A 27079-nucleotide genomic window follows, 5' to 3' on the forward strand; every position below is an offset into this window, starting at 1 on the left:
GCAAGCCCTAAACCTGGAAGCAACCCATTATTTTTCCTAAGGACCTCAGGCAAGGGGTCTTCCAGCAGGATGTCAATGGTTTGTTCGGCTTCTGTCAGTTTATTGATGGATGCAATCCAATTTGATGCTATAAGACAGTGGTCACCAAACTGCAGCCTGGGGGCCAGATGTAGCCCTTGCTTGCTTTGTATCTGGCCCTTGGGGCACCATTTCATCCATGTAGCACCCCCCCCCCCCCATCTGACACCAACAAAGGTGTACAATTAGTCCTTTCTTGTATTAAGAGAGGTATGGACTCCAGAGAGAGAGAAACATAATTTTGCCCCTGTTCAAATCATTAGTAAGACCTCATCTGGAATATGCAGTTCAGTTTTGGGCACCAGTTCTCAAAAGGGATATCAGGGAACTGGAGAAAGTGCAGAGAAGTGCAACCAAACTGATAAAAGGCATGGAGGAGCTCAACTATGAGGAAAGATTAGAGGAACTGAATTTATTCACTCTTGAGAAGAGATTAAGGGGGATATGATCAACATGTATAAATATATAAGGGGTCCATATAGTGAACTTGGTGTTCAGTTATTCACTTTACAATCAACACTGAGGACAAGGGGGCACTCTTTACATCTAGAGGAATAGAGATTTCATCTCCAAATATGGAAAGGTTTCTTCACAGTAAGAGCTGTGAAAATGTGGAATAGACTCCCTGTAGAGGTGTATCTGGCCAGCTCAGTAGGTTGCTTTAAGAAAGGCCTGGATTATTTCCTAAATGTACATAGAACTTGGTACTGACATTTATAGGTTGATCAAGGTAAAATCCGATTGCCTCTCAGGGATCAGGAAGGAATTTTTTCCCCTGCTGTAGCAAATTGGATCCTGCTTTTCTGGGGGGGTTTTTCCGCCTTCTTCTGGATCAACTGTGGGTATAGGATTGGGTATATGGGATTGTGTGATGCTGTGTGGAGCAGGGAGAGATTGTAGTATCACAAATCACTAGCTATTAGGTCCACAAAAGTCCTTTTAAGGACTGGTATAGGTGTACAGTATATAGGGTTCTGGTGCACTGCTGCTGACTGCTGTGCTGGTGATTGCTGAGTGCACTGCTGACTGCTTCTGCAGCTGTCTTTTGTCAGTGTAGGGACAGGACGCTGTGTGGAGCAGGGACAGTCAGTTTAATCACTAGCTATTACTATTAGGTCCACAAAGGTCCTTTTAAGGACTGGTATAGGTGTACAGTATATAGGGTGCTGGTGATTGCTGAGTGCACTGCTACCTGATTCTGCAGCTGTCTTTTGTCAGTGTAGGGACTGAGGGACAGTCTGCAAAACACTAGCTACTAGGTCCACAAGGTCCTTGTAAGGACTGGTATAGGTGTACTATTTGGTGTGCAGTATATAGGTGTGCAATACACATATCAAATACTTGCACATATAGAAAGCATAGTATAGTGCATTTCCACTGTGCAGCATTGTGACTGCCGCGATACTACAAAGAGTGACAAATGCAATAAAAAAAAAGTATTATAACTGGTGTGATAGACCAGTGGCCCCCAAAAACGACAGATTGAAGCGGGGTGTTATATACCTTCTTCCACATACATACTGCACTTCTCGAGAGACTTTTGTCACAGGGTCATTTAAAAAATGACAGGCAGAGGAAGAGGCAGGGGTGGTAGGGGTAGGGCAGGAGTAACAGACTTGAGCCAAAGTGGGAAATTGCAGAAGGATTACGTCAAAGGATGCACCAGACTTGGTTGAGTGGCTCACTCAGCCTTACTCTTCTGCACCCTCCTCATCCTCTCAACCTGCACCCTCTTCTTCACTCTCTGCTGTGTGCACCCCAAAGACACTACCACCAACACCACCACCACCATAATATACCTTCCCCTTGAGTCACAGGAATTATTTTCCGATCCATCACAAGACATTTCCGATGCACAGCCACTCTTGGCATTGGATCAGGAAGAGGAGGTAGCAACAACCGCCACTCAGCAGTCTAACGACAGTACCCAGATCAGCCCAAGGAGGAGGTTGGTCCCCGCTGTTGCTGCCTACTCCGAGATCTCTAATTATAGCGGTGGGGAAGGTGACGTCAATGATGACGTGTCTAGTGATGTCACGTGGGTGCCCACAAGATCTCGGTGCTGGTGTCAGTGCTCTCTATCACGGTGCTGGTTTGGTGTCAGTGCTCTCTATCTCGGTGCTGGTGTCAGTGCTCTCTATCTCGGTGCTGGTGTCAGTGCTCTCTATCTCGGTGCTGGTGTCAGTGCTCTCTATCTCGGTGCTGGTGTCAGTGCTCTCTATCTCGATGCTGGTGTCAGTGCTCTCTATCTCGGTGCTGGTCTCAGTGCTCTCTATCTCGGTGCTGGTCTCAGTGCTCTCTATCACAGTTCGGGTGATCATCTCCTGCACCATCTTCATAGCCTGCCCTGACCTTTCCTCTCCTCCATGGCCTTCATGCGCTCCTGAATTGTCAAAATTTCACAGATAAAAAAAGAATGCTTGTCGTTGTCGATCCCAGATTCACTTAATACTTTTGTTATGTCAGTGTCCATGTGGTGGGACTATGTGTGCACAGCTAGTAAGTATTTTGTGGCTGAAAATATGACCTGGAGGTTTTTAAGGTTCGCTTGCCATTAAAGTCAATGGGGCCCGCCACAAACTTTGCGGTTCGCAAACTTTTGGCCACGTTCGCGAAACGTCCCGTCGGAAGTTCGTCCATCACTACTGGCAATCACTTGACTGAGTTCTTTAAGGCCCCTCGGGTGCAAGCCATCTGGTTCTGGTGACTTATTAATGTTTTTAAAGTCTATTTCTAATTCTGTCCTCTGTTGGCCATGAGGATGTTTCCTGTGATATGTCATGAGGATAAACATTGCAGTTTTGGTTAATGAAGCCCCCCCGATTCCATCGTGAAGACTAAGGAGAAGAATAAATTTGACACCTTTGCCTTCTCTCCATCCTTAGTAACCAGATTCCCTTTATCTTTATGGGACCAATATGATCTGACCTCCCTTTCTTACCATTTATGTACTTGCAGAATTTCTTGGAATTTTTTTTTGCTCTCCTCCGCCTTTGCGCCTTTCGTGTTCTATCTTAGCTGCCCGGATTGCACCCTTACATTTCTTGTTGCATTCTTTGTAAAGTTGGAATGCTGATGATGATGATCCCTCAGCCTTGTATTTTTTGGAGGCCTTCTCCTTTGCTTTTATATGCATTTTTACATTGGAGTTAAGCCACCCAAGACTTATTAGCTCTTTTAAAATTATTTCCCATTGGGATGCCTTATTTAATATGCTCCTAAAGCACACACATTTTTCCTCCTGTATTCTCTGTTCCTAATATTTTATCCCAATTATTATCCTTTAGCAGGGATCATAGTTTAGGGAAGTTGGCTTTTTTGAAAGTTAGTGTCCTTCCCCTTATGTTTCCTATTTATTTGATTTTATACTAAAATGAATTGACCTGTGATTGCTGTTTCCTAAATTGCCCCATATTTCCATGATCAGGTCTATATTGTTGGTAATCAGTAGATCTAGTAACGCTTTGTTTCTAGTTGGTGCATTTACCATCTGACCCATGACATTGTCCTGCAAGACACTTGGGGACTGGCGATCCGTAGATGAATGCGTGGTTCCTTCCGCCCCATCTATATCTGGATAATTAAAATCCCCCAGTATAATGACACTTTCCATTTTTGCTGCTAATCCAAATTGTGATAGGAGGTCTGCCTCTGCCTCTTCCCTCTGGTTAGGGGGCCTATAGCACGCTCCCAGTATTACTTGCCCCTTAGTTTCCTACCTTTGTAGCTCTACACATAAGGATCCCACCCCCTCCCTTACTGATGTAATCTCTCACATTCACTTGTACATCATTTTTGATATACAGGCATACCCCTCCCCCTTTTTACCCTCTCTATCCCTGCGATATAGGGAATACCCTTAAATGGTTGCTAGCCAATCATGAGAGCTGTCAAACCAAATCTCTGTAATTCCTACAAAAATCTAAATCCTCCTCTTACAACAGTAGCTCTAGTTTTCCCATCTTGTCCGCCAGGCTCCTGACATTGGTAAACATGCCACATAGTTTAGACTGGTCGCATACTTTCTCCTTATTGGGTGCTCTGGGGTTGCAAATAGGACTTGTTACTATACTTACCTTGGGTCTAGGTGCTTTAGTCAATCTACCACTAAGGCCGCGTACACACGGGCGGACTGTTCGCCCAACTTTGTTCGTCAAACAATCCGACAAACAGTCCGCTCAAAATTTGCATGAACGGACTTGACCACACACGATGAACGAACAGTCCGCTGAAAGCGTGCGCGATGACGTGAACGGCACGTACGACGGGACGAGAAATACGACGTCCAATACACTGCAATGCAACCTTCGCCGTGTAAATCCTTTCTGAGCATGCGCGAAACTTAGTTTGTCGAACAAGCCTACACACGAGCGGACTGTCCACTGAAACCAAGTTTCAGCGGACTGTCTTACGGAAATTCCAAAAAACTTTGTTCGTCAGACTGTCCACTGAAACTGTCCGCTGAAGCCCACACACGAGCGGACTGTCCGCTGAAACACTGTTCAGCGGACAAAGTTGGGCGAACAGTCCGCCCGTGTGTACGCGGCCTAATGCTCCCAATACTACCCTCTGGAATATGTTCCATGCTGGCAATCTCTACCTCTGGACACTCCCCCCATCGCCTAGTTTAAAAGCCACTCTAACTTTTCGTCCATCTTCACCCCCAGCAGATCTGCACTTCCCCACTTAAGTGCAGTCTGTCCCTTTATATAGCGCTGGTAACTGACTGAGAAGTCACCCCAGTCCTCCAGGAACCCAAACCCCTCCTTTCTACACCAGCTCTTCAGCCATTTGTTTACTTCCCTAATCACCCTCTGCCTTTCTGGCGTGGCTCGAGGTACCGGTAGTATTTCTGAGAATACTAACTTGGAGGTCCTTTTCCTCAATTTAGCTCCTAAGTCCCTAAAATATTTTTTTAGGACACTCCACCTTCCTCTGATTTTGTCATTGGTGCCAACGTGCACCATGACAGCTGGGTCTTCCCCATCCCCTCCCAGTAATCTGTCCACCAGATCTGTGATGTGCTGAACTCGAGCGCCCAGTAGACAACATACAGTTCAGCGCTTCTGGTCTTTGTGAAAGATTGCCCTCTCCGTCCTTCTAAGAATTGAGTCCCCTACCACCGGAATCTGTCTTTCTTTTCCCTTGGCTTTACTCCCACCCTCACTGGAGGAGTTATTCCCCTGACAGCTAGGAGAGTCCCTCAGCTCCAGCAGTGCTGGTCCCTGACTTTCACCAATGTCACTCAATGGGGCATACTTATTGGGATGTTCCATCCCAGGACCCCTACACTATATACTCTTTGTTGTACTTTACATACTCCTGACCGCTGCACTATATACTCTATGCCGCTGCCTGTGGAGTCGGTGATTGTTGACCTGGCCCAGCCCATTGGTGTGAGTATGGGGTTCCACATTCAGACCCCTATGATCACTCACCTCACTGCCAATTTTGTGAGTCCCAGGGCGAGTCCTTTGTGTGTGTGTGTGTGTGTGTATCCATCTATATATATATATTTATCTATATTTATATTTATTGTACATTACATAGTCCTGACCCCTGCACTATATACTCTGTTGTACATTACATCATTCTGATACTATATAGTCCTATCTGCTGTATCTTGTACAATATGTTGTACATTACATAGTCCTGCTCTCTCCCCTCTACTCCCTGCTATATATTATAATTTTTGTATTCTCTTTTGTTACACCCATTTTCTACCAGCTGGACATTTTATATCGGATGATGTGATTGGAGCACAGACTTTTACATGGTGATAATAATGTGATAACTTCCTCAAACTTTGGAAACTTAAACAGAAAGTGATAATGAGGGAGGAGTCAATAACCCAATGATGGGGGTCTTCAGGATCAGTCCAGTCTTCATCTTGGTTGTTCTCCCCCCATCCTCACTCTCTGACCTCTGGTGGGGCTCAGCCCCGCTGTTATTCATGACTAAATCATGGACTAAATAAGGAAGGTCAGGACTTCTTGTGTTGGGAAGATGGCAATGAGTGATAGAGGGGGAGGGGACACTCGTCCTATAATCCCCTCATCACTGTCACTCCTATAAAAGACAGTTCTCGTTGTTTCCTCACTCTCTGACTAAGGTCCATGAATAAACAAATAATCTGGTAGGAGATCAGAGGACCCATTTATTAGTTACCTTGAGGGGGGAATTGTAAGATCCTCAGAGACAAAGCTGTCTGATGTGGGCGGAGTCCTGGTTTAGGGGAACCAATCAGCTCATGTCTAGTAATAATCTTTGTATTTCTATTTTAGTAGATGGACGGGAGATGAGGAAAACCTCAGAGGATTGTCTCACTTTGTCTGCAGACTGTGAAGTAGAAGATAAGGACATCACACAGTATAGTCCAGGAGAAAACCCGACTACCTCAAATGTCCATCCGGCACCACACAGTGTAGATGGACCATCGTATTCCTCTTATCCTGAGGAACCTCAGACTGTGAGGGATGGTGCCGTCCTTCGAACAGATAAAAGGTTTTCCTGTACTGAGTGCGGGAAGGGTTTCCATTTTAAATCGCAACTTAATGTGCATAAAATTTCTCACACGGGGGAGAAGCCGTATTCCTGTCCGGAGTGCGGGAAGCGTTTTCTTTTTAAATCAAAACTTGACGACCATAAAATATCTCACACAGGAGAAAAACCATATTCCTGTTCTGAGTGTGGAAAATCTTATTCACGGAGCTCGCATCTTTACACGCATCAAAGAGTGCACAGGGGGGAGAAGCCGTATTCCTGTCCTGAGTGCGGGAAATGTTTTGTACAAAAATCAGAACTTTTTATACATCAGAGGTCTCACACGGGGGAGAAGCCATATCCCTGTTCTGAGTGCGGGAAATGCTTTTCACGGACCTCGCATTTATACACACATCTGAGATCTCACACGGGGGAGAAGCCGTTTTTCTGTTCTGAGTGCGGTAAATGTTTTTCAAATCAGTCCATTCTTGAAAAACATAAGAGGTTGCACACGGGGGAGAAGCCATATTCCTGCTCTGAGTGTGGGAAATGTTTTTCACAGAAGTCCAATCTTTACAGACATCAGAAGTCTCACACAGGGGAGAAGCCGTATTCATGTCCTTGTTGTGGGAAATGTTTTTCAATGAAGTCTACGCTTTCCATGCATCAGAGATCTCACACGGGGGAGAAGCCGTATTCCTGCTCTGAGTGTGGGAAATGTTTTTCAGTGAAGTCCAATTTTTACAGACATCAGAAGTCTCACACGGGGGAGAAGCCATATTCCTGTTCTGGTTGTGGGAAATGTTTTTCAATGAAGGCCACTCTTTCCAGACATCAGAGATCTCACACGGGGGAGAAGCCGTATTCCTGTCCTGAGTGCAGGAAATGTTTTACACAGAAGTCCAGTCTTCACAAACATCAGAGATTGCATACGGGGGAGAAGCCACTTTCCTTTCCTGAGTGAGGGACTTGTTCTTCACTGAAGTCCTGTCTTCCTGTACATCAGGGATCCCACACAACCCTTGAGGTGTATTAGTGCCTTGAGTGTGGGAAATGTCTTCTATATGAATGTTGCTGGACATCACAGCTCTCATGTGGGGAAGAAGCACACCCTGATATACACCTCAGATATACTCCATGGCTGATCTTCATCATGGAAGAAACAGTTGATAAGGAGATCAGAGATCACCAAAGACATGGATGAAGTGTTGTACCGTGTTGGCCATTGATAGCAGTACCTCTCATCGGCTGAGTACATTTTGTGGTGTATGCTTTTACAAACACTTAGCAGTCTGTTTTAAAAAATTGTTGAACGAATGTAAAAAAAAGAAAAAGGTCATATTGTTTTTCACATGATCATTGGCTCCATTTAGGGGCCATAAATGTGTATTGCGCTAAATTTACTGATGGAGATGTTACATTACACTTTTAACACAGCAGAGTGATCCCATCTAGCTCACATTAACCCTTTTACTGGCAGAGCTGTTCTTGTATTTTTTTGCACACATGTTAAAATGTACATTTTTGTCCTGAAGATTCGTGTAGAACCCCCAAACATATATTTTCTGAAAGCCCTGGAGAATGAAACAGTGGTAGCTCAATCTTTTATGTCACATGATATTAGCTCAGTTGTTTATCAAGGGTAAATTTCAGTAAGAAATACATTAGGTGTAATTTTAGAGCATAATTGCAATGGTACTCAATATTTTCCTATAGGTGACGCTTTAAAAGCCTTTCCAGCTCCTCTGTGTTGAGGTAACCCAGAATAATGGATGTAGAATGATTGCTCTCACTCTGGCATGCATGGTGTTATGTACTACATGCAGTGCAATCTGTTTTTTTTCTTATATAGGAACTGGCAAAATGTTGTTTATGTTTTGTAAGTAAGAAGGAACTCAAAGTTTTGGGGGGGGGGGGGGGGTTTAAAGTGGTTGTAAACCCTTACAAACCACTTTGACCTACAGGTAAGCCTAGATTAAGGCTTACCTGTAGGTCCAAGAAATATTTGCCGAAAGACAGGCACCGCTGTCGCCGTAGACAGCAGCGTGCAGGCGCACTGAGCGCGCCGCAGTTAACGGCGATATGCTGCGAGTGGCGGCTCCCGCGCGCATGCGCGGGAGTGACGTCATCGCGGCTTCCGACGAATGACAGCGCCGGAGCAGCGAGACCCACCAAGAAGATGGAGGCTCCAGACTACAGGGGACAGAGGTGACTTCGCTGGCTCCTGTGTCAGGTAAGTGACACATAATGGACTACTATGCGATGCATAGTAGTCCATTATGCTTTACCTTTGCAGGGAATCAAAGAGGAAGTAAACGCATCTGGGTTTACTTCCTCTTTAAGTGCTTGGGTGTAACTTTAATTTCCTCATAACTTTATTGCTATCACTAAATGGACCGATAAACCCCAATATGATAGAATTTTATTGTGACAGACTCCTCATGTCTCATGAAAGAGAACCAGACCCCTCATGTCCCTCCTGCCCTCCACTGAAGATAATGGAGAGCAGATCTTCCTCCGTTATTACTCCCTCAATCTCCTCACATATCACAAACTTACTGAGTGGCATATCAGTGTGGATGTCACACCATTTCCTCAAGCTTAATCTTTCTAAAACTGAGCTTGTAATATTTACTCCTCCCCATGACTTTACCATCAAGATCAATGGCAGAACCATTGGTCCCTCCACACATGCCAGGGTGCTGGGTGTAATCCTAGACTATGACCTCTCCTTCAGTCCCCACATCCAATCACTGGCTACTTGCCCCCTTTTAACCTTTGCAACATTTCCAGAATTTGCCCGTTCCTGACTAATGACCCCACAAAACATCTTATTCACTCCTTGGTTATTTCCCACCATGACTACTGCAACTCCCCTCCTTGCTGGCTGACCTTTACACAGGCTATCCTCCCTTCGGTCTATTATGAATGCTGCCGGTAGACTAATGCACCTTACTAACCGATCCATGACTGCTGCTCCTCTCTGCCAATCCCTTCACTGGCTTCCCCTACCCCATTGTATAAAATTCAAAATACTAACTATGACAGACCTAGCCGGGATAGGGGGCTTCAGAAGAGGACTGGGAGCAAGCCTCTTACCCCTGACTATGGGCCCTGGCATTTAAGGGAACACTACTCTTGGGAAGGTGTATGCGTAGGGAATCTGTGGAGTTGTCGTGTTAGTTTGGATTCAAGGTCATGTCTCCCCAAGACACACAGACTCTGGGACTCTAAGCCTACTCCACACTATGGGACTCATAGAAGATGATGTCATCAGCAAGCCACCTGTCTGTGGTTGCTTCCTATAATGTGTTTATTGCAAGTAGGTCTAGTGTGCCTCCTAATGGTCTTTCACACATTGTTATTTGTGCTAATTAACTGACCTTTTGTCTTTCTGCTAAGCAAACCATTGTGGGTTATTTTTATACTTATAATGTAAATTGTCCAGTACGCTGTATTCAGTATTGTAATAGTCGGCAAGTCTGACCTGGAATGAAACCTCAGAGTCATCTAGGTGGCTAATTAACCTAATGCTTATAGTATAAGTCTGTTCTTATTATATTCCTGTGTGCAGTTTGTATTGTTAGGGTAATATGATCAGGAGGGGGATGTCCTCCTATGGTGTATATATATTCTGTGTTAGTTTGTTCAAATAAATGTGTTCCAGCTTTGCAGCCAAACGAGTCCTGCCTAGTTCTTGGTTGCAATATGAAGCTATATTATCTGATATCTATCTTCAGACTGGAGGAAGCGGTATATGATGGAGGCACTCAAGTGGTGAGGGAAGCAATTCAGTTACACTAACCTTCTCCCTTCCTCTTTCTTTCACCCTTTTTTTTTTTTTCTCTCCCACCCTCCTTTTCACCTTCCCTCCCCTCCCATTTTCTCCCTTTCCTCAACCCCCCCCCCCCCCTTTTTCTCCGCCTGGCAATAGTTATTTCATAATTTGAATATTTTCTACAATGATACAGGAGGAATATTTCCTGTGACTGTATTCATTATACACATATATATTTTGTAGGAATTCTCTTGAAACATTTTTTGTCTGGTGCTCACCCTGCGATTCCTATGGCTGGACTTTGATGCTCCATTACCTGCTCCTTTTTATCTGAACAACAGAAGTTCAATATAATTAAGTGTCACATATATATATTAGGTGAGTTTTCTATTACTGGTACACTTATTCCCCTCGTTGAGAATCATAACAGCCCGAGATCCATTTGGGGTATGTATGATTTCCCAGTATGGTTTTCTTCTTTCATATATTTAGTTTTAATTTTGTTATCCTATCTCATGTTATTTATGTATATGTATTATATACTATGATTTCATATTTGATTGTTGTATATCTTATATGTACTCTTAATATTTTTTTATCTTTTTATATGTACTCCCTTATCTCAGTTAGGGGTGCTGAAATTAATCGCAGCATCGATGCATCGCGATTCGGGTGTCCCTGATGTGGCATTGATGCATGCAACCAGGAAAATTGATTTCAAGCCCTCCCGGGAGAGCGCTTCGTGCATTAACTCATTGCTCAGTTTGAGTTTTCTATGCCGCTCATGTGATTGCCCGGCCCACCTCTCCCTCTAACGTCTCATCTCTCCTGAAGTCAGCCCCGCCCCCCTCTTTCCACACGTCAGCCCTGCCCGCCTTTCATGTCTTGTCTCTCCTGAAGTCACCCCGGCCCGCCTCTCTCCTCATGTCAGCCCCGCCTGCCTCTCTCCAGCTCTCATGTCTCATCTCTCCTGACGTCAGCCCCACCCACCTCTCTTCTGAATCTCTGATGCCTGCAGTCGGTGGGCGGGCCTGAGAATTCCCTGCGGACATCAGGAGAGACGTGAGAACACCGGTGTTCTGTCAGATTCTCCAACAGCAGTGGCTGGAATGGAGATCGGGGGATGGTGAGCAGGCAGATCACCCTTCTCACTCAGTGTTTACAGTGTTACCAGGTAGACCGGCAGCCGGGGCCTGCCGAAGAGCCGCCAGCACCAGCAGAGCAGCATGCAAGTACAGAAGGGAAAGCTGTGATCTGGGGACATGGGGGAGTCCGGGCATGTAGTGGATTGATTAATGTACGGAGGAGAAATATAGGCAGGAGGAATGGTGTGATATCTTCCTGAATGTGATGACAGCTTGGTTGGGGACATCATTAGATTGTCAGAAATAAAAACACAAATGTCTGCTCTTATTATTCCCAGTATGATACTGGCGTGACGCACACTATGTGTATTGCTTTCTCTTACCAGTCTGACCATCTGTCAGATTGTGTCACAATCACCATTCAGCTGATCTACATAACCCAACACAAGTCCATATGATATAAGACAAATCTATGTGCCTTCATCACAACACAACTCTGCATTATTGTCTGCAGTCTCTTATCTCCTGTACCAGATCTGCAGTCTCCGGCCATTCTCCTGTACCATGTCTGCAGTCTCTGGCCATCCCCTGTACCATGTCTGCAGTCTCTGGCCATCTCCTGTACCATGTCTGCAGTCTCTGGCCATCTCCTGTACCATGTCTGCAGTCTCTGGCCATCTCCTGTACCATGTCTGCAGTCTCTGGCCATCTCCTGTACCATGTCTGCAGTCTCTGGCCATCTCCTGTACCATGTCTGCAGTCTCTGACCATCTCCTGTACCATGTCTGCAGTCTCTGGCCATCTCCTGTACCATGTCTGCAGTCTCTGGCCATCTCCTGTACCATGTCTGCAGTCTCTGGCCATCTCCTGTACCATGTCTGCAGTCTCTGGCCATCTCCTGTACCATGTCTGCAGTCTCTGACCATCTCCTGTAGTAGGTCTGCAGTCTCTGACCATCTCCTTTAGTATTTTGGGGGAGAGCCTAGAGCTCTTTTAAGTTGTTGTCTGCTGTGTTTAGACTTTGCTATATGCAGGAAGTGTGTTTTTTTTTTATTTTTTTTTTTTTTTTTTTTTAAGAACAGATAGAATTTAAAACAATTGAGTTCTTGTGACTTCTTTAATTTTTTTTTTTTTTTTTTTATGAAAACCATGCGCACTTGCGCTGTAATCGTAATGCATCGTGATGCATTGCAGAATCGAATCGTTGACATGATAATCGTAATTTAATCTAATCTAAGCGTGAGGTCAGTGAAGATGCGCACCTCCAATCTCAGTGATCAGTGGGGGAAGGACATTTTTACATTGTCATCATTAGTGGGAAGAATGCCCCCCCCCCCCCTTACAGATCATTGATGTCAGTTCTTGCCGAAAAATAGAAATTGACTGAATACATTGTTTCTATGTGTTTTATCAGATGATGGGGTATCTAGGTGGAGCCTCCGTACTGCTCTCTCCTTTACAATAAAGTCTCCTCTTACCCGGTGATGTGAGGGGCGGCTGATTGTCCATCACGACGTCCTTGTAGAGATCCTTGTGTCCTTCTAAATACTCCCACTCCTCCATGGAGAAATAGACAGTGACATCCTGACACCTTATAGGAACCTGACACACACAATGATACAGTCACCATCCAGACACATCCCTTGTCTGTTACTGGATAATGTCCCAGAATTCCCAGAATCCTCCTCACCTCTCCTCCATCATCTCTCTGGTGACTTCTAGAATCTTCTTTGTATTTCTCTATTCTATCAGGGAGGGAGGTGGAGGCAATGTGATGGTCATATGATCTCCAGACTTCACAGGAGGAAAACTCTAGATCTGAACACAAATAGTACAATCAAATGATATTCCCAGAATCCTCCTCACCTCACAATTTTATTAAAGTCCACTTAAGGCTGATGTAGACTTTACCCACACAGGGGAGGGGAAGAAATCACTTATGGTGACCATAGAGACACGGAAAATTCAGCTGGTTCAGCAGGGATCGGTCACATTTCCATCCATGTGTGTTCACTGCCGGATAAAAGTCAATCCATCATGTTGTCTCTCTCAGATTTTAGGGAGTCACATGGAGGCACTGTGATGGACATATGATCACCTGACTTCACAAGAGGAAATCTCTGTAGTGAGGAACCAATAAGAATATCATGTTAGAATCCCAGAATCCTCCTCACCTCTCCGGTCAGGTCTGTGTTTTATTAATAGAGATAAGAGTGATGTCATGTGACCTCCCAGAATCCTCCTCACCTCTCCGGTCAGCAGGTAGATAATCTCCAGGGTGAGGTTTAGTATCTTCTCAGTTATGTGACTCCGGTCCTCCTCCATCCTCATTGGTGCCGTCATTTGATCTATACAGGTCTCCTTGTAGACGGATAACTTTGGGAAATGAAAGTAATAATTATTTGGATGGTATTGGTCACACAATAATAGGATGTGGGGGGTGTAATAGGAGGGTTGCTGTACGTTTAACCACTTCAATACCGGACACTTATACCCCCTTCCTGCCCAGGCCAATTTTTAGCTTTCTGCGCTCTCGCCCCCTTGAATGACAATTACTCGTGTAAAACTCTACCCAATGCAATGTATTTATTTTCAGACAGACAGAGCTTTCTTTTGGTGGTATTTAATCCCCACTAGGTTTTTCTTTTTTTGCTATATAATTAAAAAAATACTGAAATTTTGAAAAAATTACTTTTCTGTTATAAAATTTTGCAAATAACTGTCTTCATAAATTTAAGCCAAAATGTATTCTGATACATCTCTTTGGTTAAAATAACCCAAATCAGTGTATATTATTTAGTCTGTATGAATTTTAATATTGACCCCATATCTCGCTATAAAGAGGAGCTGTCGTGTCATATTCCTATTACAAGGGATGTTTACATTCCTTGTAATAGGAATAAAAGTGACAAAAAAAAGAAAAAGTAAAGCTCCCCGTCCCCGTGTGCTCACATGCAGAAGCGAACGCATACGTAAGTCCCGCCCTCACATATGAAAACGGTGTTAAAACCATACATGTGAGGTACCAACTCGAACGTTGGCGCAAGAGCAATAATTTTGTCCCTAGACCTCCTCTGTAACTCGAAACATGTAACCAGTAAAAAAAAATTTCAAGCAGCGCCTATGGGGATTTTTAAGTACCGAACTTTGACGCCATTCCACAAGCATGTGCAATTTTGAAGCATGACATGTTGGGTATCTATTTACTTGGCGTAACTTCATCTTTCACAATATGCAAAAACATTGGGATAACTACTGTTTTTTTTTAAAAAGTACACAACTGTTTCTTTCCCCAAAAGAAATGCATTTGAAAAATTGCTGTGCAAATACCGTGCCAGATAAGAAGTTGCAACAACCGCCATTGTATTCTCTAGGGTCTTTGCTTAAAAAAAATATATATATATAATGTTTGGGGGTTCTATGAAATTTTCTAGCAAAAAAAATTATGATTTTTGCATGTAGGAGAGAAATGTCAGAATTGGCCTGGGTGGCAAGTGGTTAAGCTGCTAGCACAATATTGTTGTACATCAACACAAGTATATAAAGAAGTAAAGGTGCAGTGCTAGACACCAATAGCTAAAAATCTTAAAAGTCCATATCAATAAAGATCCACAGACGATGTCCAGAAGAAATAATGGTGTTGAAGTGCAGCTAAATAGCAAATGTGTAAGGAAACCACCACCGGCACCCGATCACATTGCCTCTGGCCCTCCACTCCAGACCCTCATAACAAAGGCCTGATACGCAATGGGCAGCAATTTAGTCAAATCTCCAATGTCCGTGTTTTCTCTATGAATACCACAAACATCTCCACCAGGACTTTATCAATCTCATAGGAGGACAAAAGAGACACTCCTCATAGTGTTGAGATCTCAATCGAGGTTTATGAAATATTAAAAAATTACACTCACATGGTAGAAGTGTAAATTTGCTTGTCTAATTAAAAACAACCAGTGTTCCCAACCAGCAAGATGGCCACAGCATCCCGGCATATAGTAGCGTCATCAACTCCTCCCTGCGCATTTCATTATCAAATGACATTGTCAGGGGCGTGGTCAGACGGACACCTTAGCCTTATATATATGCAAGACGCATATGCAAAGAGGTGGCTGTAAATTGCGTTCCACATACCGGAACTTGAGGTAAACTCCACAACATGGAAACCTCCATACTAATTAGAGGTGCTTTCCATGTGTCGAAATGAACACTGGAGGCCTGCTCCCATGACCGGAAGCAGCACAAACATTATTAGATCTATCTCCTCATACATTAAAATCTCTAGTGAGAGAGATACATTTGCAGGCAAACATTGAATATTGCACATAATAAAAAGCTTAAAAATATATACATTTCAATATAAAAACTACCATACCGGGAAACATCGCCATCTTGCGGTTCCAAAGGATATTACACTACTCAGTTACTTCACTAACAAATTCATTACAAAATTATATAAATAAACCTAAAAGACCAAATTATTGCACTATTAATTCACATATATTACAAGAAAATGTTGTTTCTCCTTTCTTCTCATAATTTTTTTTTATAACAAGATGGTACTTTTTAAGATATATCAATATCACATGCTATCAAAATGTATGCATTGTTAACAAAAGTGTTAAGATCCCATTCTATATTCATACCGAATGCGGTGTAAGTCTCAGCCTTATAGATCCACCAGGTTTCCAATTTAGAAACTCTCTCATGCCCAAAAACACTGTTCTCTCCAGGTTGGGGTTGTGATGTATGGCAGAGCGATAACAAAACTGCAATAAAAAGTGAGTGCTAAACAGAAAAATAAAATGAATTAGCTGCAAGCAAAAAAAAGGCAATATATCCAATCCTCCAAAGAATGCATTAAGGTGAAAAACCATGAGGCTTTACAGCCCCTTTAAATGATAAAAAATAACACTCACATGGTAGAAGTGTAAATTTGCTTGTCTAATTAAAAACAACCAGCGTTCCCAACCAGCAAGATGGCCACGCATTCTGGCATGAGATTGATAAAGTCCTGGTGGAGGCGCTTGTGATATTCAGAGAGGAAACATTGACAATGGAGATTTCACTGGATTGCTGCCCATTGCGTATCTGACCTTTTGTTATGAGGGTCTGGAGTGGAGGGTAAGAGGGAGTGGGATTGGGTGCCGGTGGTGGTTTCTTCGTGCATTTGCTATTTATATGTACTATTATTTCTTCTGGACATCTTTTTTGGTTCTTTATTGATATGGACTTTTATGATTTTTAGCTATTAGGGTCTAGCACTGCACCTTTATTTCTTTAACCACTTAAGGACCGCCGCATGTAATAATACGTCGGCAGAATGGCATGTACAGGCACAAGCACGTACCCGTACGTGCCTGCCTTGCAGCGGGTGGGGGGTCCAATCGGTCCCCCTCCCGCTGGCTGCGGCGGTCTGTTTCGCTTCAGGAGCGATCCGGGATGAGGGGATGGCCGTTGGTTTCTGGCCATCCCCTCTCGATCGCTCCTGGCGAATGAGAAGCTTCCCCCGCCTGTGTAGTGTAAACACAGGCAGGGAGGAAGTGATGTCATTCTCCTCGGGGCGGTGTTTTTGACCAGACTGCGAGGAGAGGACATAGTAAGTGCACCAACACTACACTGACATGTAGGTACACATAGGCACACTGTCATCCCCCGATCCCCCTCGCCCCCCTCCCCCTCCCAGTCACAGTGTCACTGATTGCAGTGATCATTTATTTACTGATCACTGCATTTAGTGTCAGTTGTGACAGTAAAAAGTGTCAGGGCAGTTAGTGTTAGGTCCAGGGTAGCCCCCTACCCCCCCAATAAAGTTTTTAACCCCCTGATTGCCCCTAGAGTTAACCCTTTCACCCCCTTTTGCCAGTGTCACTAAGCGATTGTTTTTCTGATCGCTGCATTAGTGTCACTGGTGCTGCTAGGTAGCTAGTTATTTTTTTAGGTTCACCGCCAGGTTTTTATAGCATTAGATAACCCCATATACTACCCAATAAAGGTTTTATCCCCCTGATTGCCCCTAGAGTTAACCTTTTCACCAGGGATCACCGTATAAGTGTCACTGGTGACGCTGGTTAGCCAGTTAGTTATTTAGGTTCCCCGTCAGGTTTTTATATAGCGTCAGGGACCCCCATATACTACCTAATAAAGGTTTTATCCCCCTGATTGCCTCTAGAGTTAACCCTTTCACCAGCGATCACCGTATAAGTGTCACTGGTGATGCTGGTTAGCCAGTTAGTTATTTCGTTATTTAGGTTCCCCGTCAGGTTTTTATATAGCGTCAGGGACCCCCATATACTACCTAATAAAGGTTTTAACCCCCTGATTGCCCCTAGTTAACCCTTTCACCAGTGATCACCGTATAAGTGTTACGGGTGACTCTGGTTATTTAGTTTGCTTTTTATAGCATTAGGGCACCCATCATTTATTACCCAATAAAGGTTTAACCCCCTGATCACCCGGCAGGTGATATCAATTAGGTTTTAGGGTCAGATAGGGTCTGCGTCACCCCAGGCAGCGCTAGGTTAGTGCCAGTACCGCTAACACCCATGCGCAAAGCATACACCTCCCGTAGTGGTATAGTATCTGAACAGATCAATATCCGATCTGATCAGATCTATACTAGCATCCCCAGCAGTTTAGGGTTCCAAAAAACGCATTGTTAGCGGGATCAGCCCAGATACCTGCTAGCACCTGCGTTTTGCTCCTCCGCCCAGCCCACCCAAGTGCAGTATCGATCGATCACTGTCACTTACAAAACACTAAACACATAACTGCAGCGTTCGCAGAGTCAGGCCTGATCCCTGCCATCGCTAACAGTTTTTTTTTGGTAGCGTTTTATATTTAAATCCGGAAGACAGTACTTGGTTTTCGGGTTCCCGTACGCGGCTAGGCTTCCAAAAAGTCCCCCACATGTGGTATCCCCGTACTCAGGAGAAGCAGCAGAATGTATTTTGGGGTGTAATTCCACTTATGCCCATAGCATGTGTGAGCAATATATCATTTAGTGACAACTTTTTGTAAACTTTTTTTATTTTTTGTCATTATTCAATCACTTGGGACAAAAAAAAATATTCAATGGGCTCAACATGCCCCTCAGCAATTTCCTTGGGGTGTCTACTTTCCAAAATGGGGTCATTTGGGGGGGTTTGTACTGCCCTGCCATTTTAACACCTCAAGAAATGAGATAGGCAGTCATAAATTAAAAGCTGTGTAAATTCCAGAAAATGTACTCTAGTTTGTAGACGCTATAACTTTTGCGCAAACCAAATATACGCTTATTGACATTTTTTTTACTAAAGACATGTGGCTGAATAAATTTCGGCCTAAATGTATGACTAAAATTGAGTTTATTCGATTTTTCTTATAACAAAAAGTAGAAAATATTTTTTTTAAAAAAAATTTCAGTCTTTTTCCTATTATATCGTAAAAAATAAAAATCGCAGCGGCAATCAAATACCATCAAAAGAAAGCTCTATTTGTGGGAAGAAAAGGATGCAAATTTATTTTGGGTACAACATTGCATGACTGCGCAATTACCAGTTAAAGCAGTACAGTGCGAAATTGTAAAAAGACCTCTGGTCCTTAGGCTGACAATTGGTCCGGGGCTGAAGTGGTTAAATAAGATATTTCTAACACACAGCATGGATATACCTAGACTTAAACCCCAAAACACATTCTGCTACCTTTTATAAGTATGGTGATACCACATGTGAGTCTTTTTCACTGCCTGCCAACACAAATCCACCTTCAGGAGCTCTAAGTACATAAATTACACATCTAATTTCCGGACTACTTATCACATTTTTGAATGGGGGATTAGGTCACAATAACTGGTGTGGAGGTGATCAGAGATACAATTACACATATTACTAGAACGTAACTCCAAAATGTAGAGAATGTTCCAGCCCCATAAATCCGGAAATGCTCTGGGGTTACTCTACAAATAATAAATGATCGGGCATCGTTTGCACTATGGACAAAATATCTGAATCCACAACACGGTAGTTCCAATAAAACTTTCTGGTACCAAAGTGTCTGACATGAGGAGCAGAAGAGCTAATCCACTGCCAGGGTCATGGTCACAGATACTCTGGTGGATGGCTGGACGTCTTTTTGATAAAATCCCCCTCCTGTGTTCACCATGTTATCCCCCAAGAATCCAGGGGACATACTAAAAGGAATGACAGAAAGGAATTCTCTGTCACTAATTTAAATATTTTGTTTATTATTTTAATTCTCTATGGGCATTCCATTTTGTTCCATTATTCTCTATGGGCATTCCACCTCCCTGTTAAAGTCTATGGGCATTCCTTACTGTCATTCCTTTTAGTATGTCCCAAATCCAGTCCCTTTCAGACTCCTATTGTGAGACTCATCATAGTGTCTCTGGAGGGATCGCTGATCATTCCCGTGTAAAATCTTACAGAAATCTTCCCTAATCCCAACCTTTAATTATCATTTCATTCCCCCCACATACAATGTCTGGAACCGACATTTACTTACATCAATAAATCCCCTCGTGGTACAGACCAGAAATTCCCTCATTGTAATATACAGGGTTATTCTACATTTCTACACTAGGAGATACTAGGCATTAGTTGTAATACAACACTCAGAACTCTTAGTTCCGCCCAAGGGGCTTGGGCAACAACCCTCCAGCCTGCCATGCAGCAATCAGTTTTATTTTGCCTAGTGAAGAAGGACCTAGGAACCCTGTGGGCCCAATGGTCCGTGCTTTTTTCTTCAGAAGCATGACTTTTTGCGCAAGATGATTGATCCTGTGATTTACTATCAACAGCCGGATGGGGGACAGGCTGGATACCCTTATCCTTGTAGTCTCCCCAGTCTGGCTATCGAGCGTGTGAAGGCCGCAGCTACGCCCTAGGCAGGCCACGACGAAACCTGAGCTCCAGAGGTGGTCGGTGAGCTTTTATGTTCCGGGGCACACATATGACCGGGCTACTGATGTCTGCGTCACAGTATGCCGGGCCAGCAGCCACTCTGTACTGATCAGTGAGTGGGTCTTTGATGGAATGTCTCCCAGCTCTTCAGGACTGGTAAGTACAGCTCTCCCTGCCTTGGCAGGGCTGAGCAGCTGGGCATTCCCTGGGAGGTTGATTCGGGGGGTCCCTCACCTTCCTCTCTTCTCTCCCTGTCCCTATCTATCTTCCCCGCTTTGGGGGATGCTGCATGTGACTGCTGAGCGGTGTGTGTGTGCTATGCAGGGGCTCTCCGGGGGGCTCTCACCTGGGGGGGGGGGGGTTGAGCTGGCTAGCTGTGTCCTGGGTCCTGTTTTTCATGCCCCTGGAAGGTGTCTGTGAGGCCATGCTGATGTCCTGTGCAGTGATGTGCTCACCGCCATTGATTTCTCCCTGTACCTCATGGAGCTGTTTTCGGCTGCCATTTTAGGTGTGGGCAAGGCAGCATGCTCTCCTGGGCTTCAGCTGCCATTTTCCTGGTGATTTCCAATTCAGAACACCAGCGGCCATTTTCTTGTAGCCTGAACTAGTTTTTTGAGTGTTCTCTAGCGGCAACATGTGCTCCTCTGCCCTCATAGCCATTTTCTCGATGTTTTATGTCCTTGTGCTGGACGCTGGGCGGCCACTTTCTTGAAGCCTGAGCTTCAGAGCGGTTTTAGCGCCATTTGCAGCTCCTTCCACCGACACAGCACTATTTCCTCCACACCTGGGAGCCAACAGGGACTACAGGCACTACCTGCTGAATAGCGCAGAACTCCTCAGGGTGGTGAGTCCAGCGGGAAAGAGCCCCTCAGCCAGCGACAGTAAGGAGGGTGGGACTGTCACTGTCCTAAGTCCCCTTCTGGTGGCAGACAGGGTAGGGTCAGCATGGCTTCAGAAACTGGTGTTTCTTCCCCAGAAATTCAGGCAATTGCAACCGGGTCGCCTGCGGACTGCGCAGTGCCTATGGACACCCTCAACTCGTTCGTTGCCAAGATGGAGGCGGCACATGGGAAAAAGGGTGCAAAAAAGTTGTCCCTGCCCCCCGTCCTCCGGGGAGAGCTCTGACACAGTTTCGGGTCCTGCTGAGGATGGTGACCCTTGCTCTGTCTTGTCAGATGATGCTGACCAGGACCTTTCGGACAGCGAGGATGAGTCCCCATCCGGGTCCGTGAGCGACAAAGCACTTGTTGGAGCACTTATCCCAGCTGTGTGTGATATCCTGAAGATTCAGGAGCCAGCAGATCCCTCTGCTGATGTAGCGGTCCCCTTTGGGTCCCACAAGCCAGCATGTTCACCTAAGGTGTTCCCGTATCTGACTTATTTTGACAAGTAAATTTTTCAAGGAATGGGGTCGCCAGCAACGGACCTTTTCGGTCCCCAAATCCATGGCGGTGTGTTACCCTTTTGAGGAAAGCCTTCTCAAGAAGTGGTTGGCTCCTCCTGCCTTGGACCCCCCAGTATCCAGGTTAAATAAAGTAACCACGATCCCGGTAGAGTAGACTCCTGCAGTTAAGGATCCCACGGACAGGAAGGCCGAGGCAGTGGCTTGTTCCTTGTTTACGGTTGTGGGGTCTGCTGTGCGACCAGTACTGGCGTCCGCACTTGTGTCACAGACACTGAGCGGGCAAAACTGTTGCACTGCGAATTGGGAGAGCAACAGGCTTCTCCTGTCTGCGTGGAACTAGCAGACCAACTAGTGCAAGTGGAAAAAATTATTCCGCGCTAGGAAAGAAACATGAAAGCAAATAAACTAAATGTGAAACAGGCAGCAGCAATAGATGTGATATAACACCAAACAAATATGCAAAAATAAAAAACAGAACGTTCCGCCGAGAGCCGCGTCCTTGGACTTGTGATGAGCCGAGCTCAGTTTACTAGGAAAAACCAAAGAATCTAGAGCACAGCTGAAAAAAAAGGACTGGAACGTGAGGAGGGAATGTTTATCAGTGCCTCCTTTACAACCCCTTTCTTTTTCGGGAATTACTGAGCTCCACGAGGCACATTAATATCTGGAGGGCATTATTGGGAGATGGAGATTTGACCCATTTAAAAGGAGGATATCTTTTGACGGGACCCATCGATTATTTACAAACGCCCAAATTGCTTATTTTTCTGGTAAGCACATTCATTGTACGGTGACGGGCACTTTTATGAGTTTTTGGATCGTGTTTAAATCACCGTGGTGACACCAACTCTTATTTGGATCCACACAGGAACTTTCCTTGAATGGACTTTGATTTATATTTTTTTCACTTTACACATTGTTTTGTTTTTTATGCACTTAAGGTGTTTTTTCATTGTGATAATTATTTAAGGTCAATGTCTATTCATTTTGATATTACTTTTTGACATTTTTTACTATAGGGTTGGCGCAGTTTTTTATTTTTGCAACTAGTGCAAGGCCTTAAGTACGTTTGTGACGCGGCCCTGGATACTCTCCCTCTGTTATCCAGGGCTTCAGTGTCAGCAGTGGTGCTGAGGTGCCTGATTTGGTTAAAATGCTGATCTTCCCTTCCTTGGTGGCCAGCTCTTTGGAGCCTCTTTGGATGACATTATTAAAAATACCACTGGTGGTAAGAGTACCCTACTCCCACAGGCCAGGAAGGCTAAGGAGCCATGCTGTAGGCAAGGGCCCTCTTCTTCCGCTCACAAATGGCTTTTTCGTCCGCCCGGAGCTTCGGTTAAACGTCCCCGCCTCGACAGGATGGCCACGGAAGGACAAAAACGTCCCTGGAACCGCAAGCCTAGCAAGCCTGCGAACAAAAGTGCTACCGCATGAAGGTTTGCCCCCACCCATGTCTCGGGTGGGGGGGGTCACCTTCGGGAGTTTGCAGCCCGGTGGTCCTCTCGACTATCTGACCAATGGGTATGCAATCTCCAGCCTGCTTCTCCAGGCTCTTTCAGCTCTTGTATCTTGAACTATGGGATCTAGAAGACTTTTTAGAACGTCTGGTGGAAACAGATCTGTGAGATGCAGTGTCCTGTAGCAGCTCTATGTTTGCTTCTGCCTTTAATTTGGTTTGCTGGATAAAACTGTCTCTTTCTAGATTAAGAACCTTGAAGCTCTTTAATTTCTCCAGTGAACCTTCCGTGTTCATACTTTGTAAGACATTAATGAACTTGTTACTGGTAAAATGATAGAGCTCAGATGAGGCAGAAAGTTGTTTAATGGTGTCCTCTAGTGTCAGTAGTTCACGTTCAACAGACACCATATTAGATTCAGAAACAATCTTCTCCCAAAATAATTTCAAGCTATTTGACAATTCAGTTCTTAAAGAGGAAGTAAACCCTGATGAGTTTACTTCCTCTTTCATTCCCTGCAAAGGTAAAGCATAATGGACTACTATGCATCACATAACATCGCATAGTAGTCCATTATGTGTCACTTACCTGACACAGGAGCCAGCGAAGTCACCGCTGTCCTCTGTAGTCCGGCGCATCTATCTTCTCGGTGGGTCTCGCTGCTCCGCCGCTGTCATTCGGCGGGAGCGTGCCACTCGCGGCATATTGCCGTTGACCGCGGTGCGCTCAGTGCGCCTGCGCACCGCTGTCTATGGTGCATGCGCCGTAGACATCGGTGCCTGTCTTTCGGCAAATATCTCCTAAACCATGTAGGTTTAGGAGATATTTCTTGGACCTACAGGTAAGCCTTAATCTAGGCTTACCTGTAGGTCAAAGTTGGTTGTAAGGGTTTACAACCACTTTAAAGCTCCATAATTCTCCATTACATAGTTACATAGTTAGTAAGGTTGAATAAAGACACCAGTCCATCCAGTTTAACCTGAGTAAGCCCCTGTACACACGGTCGGAGATTTCCACAACCAAATCCGTCGGATTTTGTCAGTCGGATCTTGTCCGAAACTGTTGCATACACACGGTCGGACAAAGTTGGCGAAAAATCGGATCTTTCAGAATGCGATGACAGAATTTCGTTACGATGGGACTACATTCAGGCTAGTAGCCAATAGCTTTGATGTAGGAATTTGATCTGAGCATGCGTGGCACTTGGTCCGATCAAAATTCTCTACACATGATTGGAGTATGTGCGATCGGCCCAGTTGGTCGGGAAATATTTCCAACATGTTGGAAAATAGGGTACAACGGATATTCGGACGGAATCAGTCCGATGCATACCACACACAGTCGGATTATCCGACGACACAGTCCGATAGGACACATTCCGACGGATTCTCCGACTGTGTGTACAAGGGCTTAGTGTCTACAATTGTCCCTATCCCTGTACATTGCACACTGACATCGGTCCCTACCCTCAAGGAGCCCACAATCCAAGGTCCCCATTCATATACTAGGGTCAATCTTAGACAGAAGCCATTACTTTCCAAGTTGGTTTGACTGAGCATTTGGGTAACTCAGTTGGCTCAGGATCTTGTGCTGGGGTTGCTGTGTGTTAACATTGAGAGTCGTGGTAACTCATAGCAGATAATGACTGAGTGATAAGCAGGCAGGATCTGTGTGAGCTGTAAGATGACACCAGGCAGCCTAGACTCAGGTTATGAGGCTTCTATGTGCTGCTCACTTATTCTTTCTTGCAATGAGGGCAGTAAATCTTGTCTGTAGCAGCACTGTCATGCAGAAATCTCGTAACTAGGCTGTGAAACTTTGTTTTTCTACTGTTCTGACTCAACTACAAGGCCATAAACTTTATCTCCAATGTCATACAGGGTTTACATGACCTGGTGTTCTATGTATTCCTTGCATCAATTCAGACAGCTTAACTCGATGAATAAACTCACTGTGTAGAGAGACAGACGATGAATCCTTTCAAACGTTCTGTTTAATGATGGATATTCATAGGTAGAAAAACATTGGTGTTGTAAGGCACATGGAAAGATGTTGCAACATGGTGAAATACTGAGCAAATGTCTCAGAGACAGGAAGGGGAGGGGAATATACAGAACTACAGTGGGAGAGAGAGTTCAGCTAGACCGGAAGGAGCAGAGCTTAAAGACACAGAGCAATAATAAATCATATAGTGTAACACATCAGATGGGTCATCTCCACTTCCACCAAGGGGGATAGAAATATATTACTGCTCGGGGGAAGGGAGACATTTTGGCCCCTTTGATTTTGCAGTAAAATTGATGTCAGATTTAGTCATGTAGAACATCTGTTATATGGATACAAAGAGCCCCAGCCGAGAGTAAAGGGTGGAAATGGCTCCTGCTCCCCAGATTTGGGCAATTATGTCCCTAATATAAATAGAATAAAACCCGCGCTATGTGTAACAACTCAAATACCTACAGAAATAACTTATACCGGACTGCTGCTGTAACAAAGGTAAGTGTTCCCTTTATCAACTAGAAGAGCATTATGTGTCACAGCGCTGTCCTATTGTGTGTGCACATAAATCATCACAAATACACTACAATATGTGGAGACATTCATATATAAAGTGCTAGGGGCTCAAATAATATTCTCTGCAGATCTACTGCTTCCACTTTACATCTACTTCACTGATCTTATGGTGTTTATCAATAAATGAAGTAAACTGATCCATGTGCAAATTCATATAGAACATAAAGTGCTTTGTGCTCAAGATGCTGTTCCCTGCAGATCCACTGCTTCCACTTTGCACCTACTTCTTTAATCTTACAATGTTTGCTGCCATATTAAATAAACTAAAAAATTGTGCAAATTCATGTAATCATACAATATTTTGTGCTCAATATAGTGTTCTTTGCAGGTCCACTACGCCCACTTTGCATCTATTTCAATGACTTAATTTTGCTCCAAACAAATCCACCAATCAATGAAAAGTTGATAAGGTGTAAAGTTCTCGGTGCTCCAAACTGTGGCAGCTGTAGTGTAGCCACCCCTTCTTCCACCTCTTACACACGTGATGGTGAGGGCGCCCCCTTAGTGGTGCTTCCCCTCTCACCAAAGCAATATGATTCCCAGCTTTTCATCTATCAGAGTCACCAACATCCTTCACACTCCCCTCACCTCCGATGGCAAAGGAACGCGATCCTCCTCGTTCACTCCTGTAAGTCTGCTGCGCTTTCTGTCATCTCCCTCCTAGACTCCTCCTCCGACCGCTGTTCCATCAGGAGCTCCGCCTCTTCATACACACTCAGAGCTCCACCTCTTTATACACACACATAGCTCTGCCTCTTCATACACACTCAGAGCTCCGCCTCTTCATACACACTCAGAGCTCCTCCTCTTCATACACTCTCAGGGCTCCGCCTCTTCATACACACTCAGAGATCCGCCCCTTCATACACACTCAGAGCTCTATCTCTTCATACACACTCGGAGATCCTCCTCTTCATACACACTCAGGGCTCCTCCTCTTCACACACACTCAGAGCTCCGCCTCTTCATACACACTTGGAGCTCCACCTCTTCATACACACTCAAAGCTCCTCCTCTTCACACACACTCAGAGCTCCGCCTCTTCATACACACTTGGAGCTCCACCTCTTCATACACACTCAGAGCTCCGCCTCTTCATACACACTCAGAGCTCCGCCTCTTCATACACACTCAGAGCTCCGCCTCTTCATACACACTCAGGGCTCCTCCTCTTCATACACACTCGGAGCTCCGCCTCTTCATACACAATCAGAGCTCCGCCTCTTCATACACACTCAGAACTCCTCTTCATACACAATCAGGGTTCCTCCTTCATACACACTCGGGGCTCCTCCTCTTCATACACACTCAGAGCTCCGCCT

At 44.7% G+C, this 27079-nt stretch overlaps 2 protein-coding genes and 1 long non-coding RNA gene across 3 annotated transcripts in view; 1 reads left to right on the forward strand and 2 right to left on the reverse strand.

The window, feature by feature from the left end:
- LOC143986899 (uncharacterized) overlaps positions 1 to 27079 on the reverse strand; it is a 549767-nt gene that overhangs the window by 273551 nt on the left and 249137 nt on the right. The gene's annotated exons all lie outside the window — the stretch shown is intronic.
- LOC143989936 (uncharacterized) overlaps positions 1 to 27079 on the forward strand; it is a 55490-nt gene that overhangs the window by 17231 nt on the left and 11180 nt on the right. The window contains exon 7 of the mRNA XM_077490207.1: positions 6363 to 7422. Within this exon, the coding sequence (XP_077346333.1) occupies positions 6363 to 7422 (1060 nt within the window). The remainder of the gene's footprint in view (positions 1 to 6362; positions 7423 to 27079) is intronic.
- LOC143989902 (uncharacterized) lies at positions 13283 to 16203 on the reverse strand. The gene is made up of 3 exons (XR_013277095.1): positions 16068 to 16203; positions 13672 to 13800; positions 13283 to 13544 (listed from the first exon to the last, which is right to left on the reverse strand). It is a non-coding gene; the product is annotated as an uncharacterized LOC143989902 (long non-coding RNA).

The sequence above is a fragment of the Lithobates pipiens genome, unplaced genomic scaffold (genome assembly GCF_037356315.1).
Source record: "Lithobates pipiens isolate NorthernLeopardFrog02 unplaced genomic scaffold, aLitPip1_a1.2 Scaffold_18, whole genome shotgun sequence".
Lineage (NCBI taxonomy): Eukaryota > Metazoa > Chordata > Amphibia > Anura > Ranidae > Lithobates > Lithobates pipiens.